Raw genomic sequence first — 3,657 nt, 5'->3', positions numbered from 1 at the left:
CACAAAAGTTCATCCAGTTATCTCTGTACATTGATGGGATGACAACCTCAACTAGATTAATTACATGTCACTGCAATTTCTCTCCTTTCAGGTATGAACCATCTGAGATTTCTCTGCAAATCAGCATCAGCTTAGTGCATCCACAACTTGAGCCTAAATATGACGCTAAGTTTTCTCATCTTTAGGTAAATACCATACACTGCCATGCATTTGGAAAAAAAATTTATTTGGCTTTTAAATATAATAATAAATTAGAGTGATGACATCAACACAACCTTTGTAATAAATAAATTAAATAAAGTTAAATAAAACACAACTCATACAGAGGTGATTTTAAAACCACAAACAAGCACAGATATTTCCAAAAATAAAAATGTTTTAAATAAAAATACATAATTCTGAACTGATCTTGTGATTATCGCAAAACCACAAACAAGCACAGAACAGTTAGATACCTCAAGCTGAGATATAATTAAACATAAAATGAGCCTCCAGATTTACACTTGTACCTAGTACATACTTTCTGGAAACTGGTTTTCTGAATCAGATCTCATTCTGAGAGACTACTTTCTCATCCTCGAGTGTGAACAGCTGGAGGGGAGTGGGTTGCTGTTGACACATTTGCACTGGCTTAAAGTCGTCCCTTGAGGTGGTGATGAACCAGCCCGGGTATTTGACCGACTCGAAGGTGTTAAGGGAGTCACCACTGCCGTTTCTGAAGAAAAGGAAGCGCTCCATGCCATCATTCTCCTTGATGGACTTCAGGCTCTGCTTGTCTTTTACCTCCTACAAAAGAATTCATCCATTACTTCTATAATAATATGTGAATATCATGCTTGAAACATCCTTTTATGAAAGATGTACATTTTATTCACATCACACCACATTCACTCTCCACTTTAACTGAATACATTCACATCTATTAAATATTTGCCACGTTCCATATGACATTTCTTGTTTGTGAGTAAAAAAAACTGTGTGCCAAGTCACTAACTCTAAATGATCCAGTGGATTTGTCAGATGAGTATGTTTACATACCTCGATGCCTAGAAGAGGAGTTCCATTGTCCAGCGTGCATGAGAGAAAGAGGTTGGTCTTTACAATCCCCAAACATACAGGCTGGCCTTTTGTGTTTGCTGTGCAGTTTGGTGGAACGAAGGACGAGAGGTTGAACCATGCTGTTGAAAATAATGGACTTTGGTTAAATGTCAGTAGAGCTTAGAGGGTTATACAATAGACAATCAAGACAAAAGGAAGCAGTGATAAAGAATTAGACTAAAAATATATGATGGTTGAGAAATGACAGTGACAAGTCAGGACTTAAATTGAACCAAAACTCTGTACGGTGCAATAGAATGAAGTTATCCGCAGATGGATAGAAGATGGATAGAAGACAGGAGAGACAGCAGGAATTATAAATATTGGCAGATTACAAAGGGGATTGGGAGAAAATGCAGCAAACTGAAGCTACAGTTGTTTTAAAATAATGATTAAGGTTCTAAGCTAATGATAGGAATTGACAAAATTGACAGCTGGGCACCTGAATAAGGTATTTATCCATCCACTGTGCTCTATGCTTTTAGGAATTTTGCCACAGACTTTCGAACCAAATAAATTCCTATGAACTGTTAGTAGTAACAGTGGTTTGCATGGGAAGTTTACCTTTATTTGACTCTTGTCCAGCCTTCAGAGTGATGGCCAGCAGAATAGAAGTCTCTTCCCTCCACACCAAGGTCTTTTTAGACTTGTCATATAAAGTGCACTGCACAACCTTGTCCTGCATGCTGTAACTCTTGGATTGACTGCACTTCAAGTTGATCGTCATGCTCTCTGTGTGAGGAAGATGGGAGTGTGTCAGTGTTTATGAAAACAGCTTCATCTCACACCACAGCAAAGTAAGAATATATGCATAGACATTGAGATATAATGTTTTAAACCGCACCTTCAATTACATTCTCCATGAAGATATTGAAGAGCTCCTGGTCAGTGAACTCAGTGGACTGAACACTTTGAGTGTGCTTCAGCCTCTGCAGAGCGATTATTACATTAGCAACGCTGCGCATGCTAAGAGGCTCCTTGGTGACCTCGATACGGAGTCCTTCGTGAAGGTCGCATCTGCTGCTCTGTGACACACCAGAGTCCACAGTCAGCTCAGGTTTTGATATAATGAAAAGAAACGAGCTGTGTTGAGGTGAGGCTTAACTAATGTGACTTACCATGGCCAAAGGATCAGAGCAGTCCAGCTCGTCAAAGTCGGTGTCATCTGAACCAAATTCACAGTCATTGTCCAAGTAGCTGTTAAAAGGGAGTGAATTCATGAGTGTGTTTATTTTTTGATTTAGCATCCAGAAACTCTCTAATTGTCTCTAAGCCCTAATTGTATTGCTGACTGCACAAGAATAAAAACAATATGAAATAATAATATTAAGTATTGTGTTGCAGAGCAGCAACAAAATCATTATGATCCTGATCCTGATAAGACATTGTTAACTTTGAACAGTCTTTGTCTACCAGCATCAGACTGGAATCATTTCTAATCTCATCAACAGAAACAAATGTGCTTTGCTAGTTGGAAAATGTCCAAACATGTGGAGAGTTATGTATATTCTTTCTAATGCTTTAACTACTCAATTCGGGAGCTTCATCATTCGGATGTCTTTCTATTACTGGACATTCACAATGACTGAACACCTTCAGAGACTGGGTCTTAGTGTTATTCTCAGATTATTCTAAGATTCTAACAGTGTTAGGGTTAAATGAAATTCTATAACACTAATGTCACTAGACGTTACTTCCATGACTGTATAATGTTAGTTTATTCATTGCTTCCAAAATAAGGCTTACCTTTCCAGCATTAACAAATCTTTGTCAGCCATTTCTAAAAAGAAAAAGAGCAAAGTTGAATGTTACTTTTCATTTTGATCAGTCAATTATTTAATGAATGAATCAATCAGTCAGTCAGTCAGAAATTCATCCTGCAAATTTCAGATTTTCACACATGCATATAAAACGACAGAATACGTACCAGTGGTTAATGAGATTGGATTAGAAATTGCGATTTGAAGTTGTCCTTGTGAGACTCTCTGTTTCTTGCTGTTGAACTGCTTGTGAGTGCAATTATGTGCTTGGGCTGCTGTATTTATGAGCGCTGGCTGGGAAATTCACTCAAGCGGAAGTTGACGTCACTGTCGTTCAGGACCAGATTTCGCAACCAGTTAATGACGTAAACTTTGGGACTATTAAGAATGTCAAATGAAGTTTTAAGTTCTTCTTCCTCCTCTTCCTCCTCTTCTTCGTCTTTTTGGCTGCTCCCATTATGGGTCACCACAGCGGATCTCTTCCATATATTTGATTTAGCATAGGTTTTACACCGAATTCCCTTCCTGACGCAACCCTCCCCAGTCTATCCAGGGTTGGGACCGACACTAAGTATCCACTGGCTTGTGCAGCCCCAGTGGCTGGGTATTAAATGAAGTTTTAAGATAAATTTCATAAATATCTAAATGTATATGATAGTATAAGTTAGCTAATTCCTTCTTCCTGGCCAGGTATGTTGTCACTAAAAGAAAATGACAAGAGGAAGAACATCCAAGCACAAAGAGACAACAAAAGTTCTGAAATTACAGTGAAGTGTATTTTTTGGAGGAAATTTCTAAT

General features: G+C 38.2%; 1 protein-coding gene across 1 annotated transcript; it reads right to left on the bottom strand.

Moving 5' to 3' along the window:
* Positions 1-345: 345 nt before the first annotated feature.
* On the bottom strand, positions 346-3,096 carry LOC132873542 (interleukin-1 beta-like). Its single transcript, XM_060909217.1, has 7 exons — positions 3,026-3,096; positions 2,845-2,878; positions 2,217-2,295; positions 1,943-2,123; positions 1,663-1,830; positions 1,039-1,178; positions 346-786 (listed from the first exon to the last, which is right to left on the bottom strand). The coding sequence occupies exons 2-7, from the start codon at positions 2,874-2,876 to the stop codon at positions 544-546; spliced, it is 843 nt and encodes a 280-aa protein (XP_060765200.1). The 5' UTR covers positions 2,877-2,878; positions 3,026-3,096; the 3' UTR covers positions 346-543.
* Positions 3,097-3,657: the final 561 nt, after the last annotated feature.

Source organism: Neoarius graeffei, chromosome 25 (assembly GCF_027579695.1).
Source record: "Neoarius graeffei isolate fNeoGra1 chromosome 25, fNeoGra1.pri, whole genome shotgun sequence".
NCBI classification, from domain to species: Eukaryota; Metazoa; Chordata; class Actinopteri; order Siluriformes; family Ariidae; genus Neoarius; species Neoarius graeffei.
Note: the sequence above shows the minus strand (reverse complement) of the source record. Positions and strands in the feature narration are given on the sequence as shown.

Bases quoted from the DNA above. Each gene is read 5' to 3' on its own strand.
- LOC132873542 (XM_060909217.1), bottom strand. From the start codon at position 2,876: ATGGCTGACAAAGATTTGTTAATGCTGGAAAG. The intron at 2,296-2,844 runs GTAAGCCTTATT...CCCTTTTAACAG, and splicing joins GATTTGTTAATGCTGGAAAG to CTACTTGGACAATGACTGTG. The intron at 1,179-1,662 runs GTAAACTTCCCA...TATTTTCAACAG, and splicing joins TGGACAAGAGTCAAATAAAG to CATGGTTCAACCTCTCGTCC.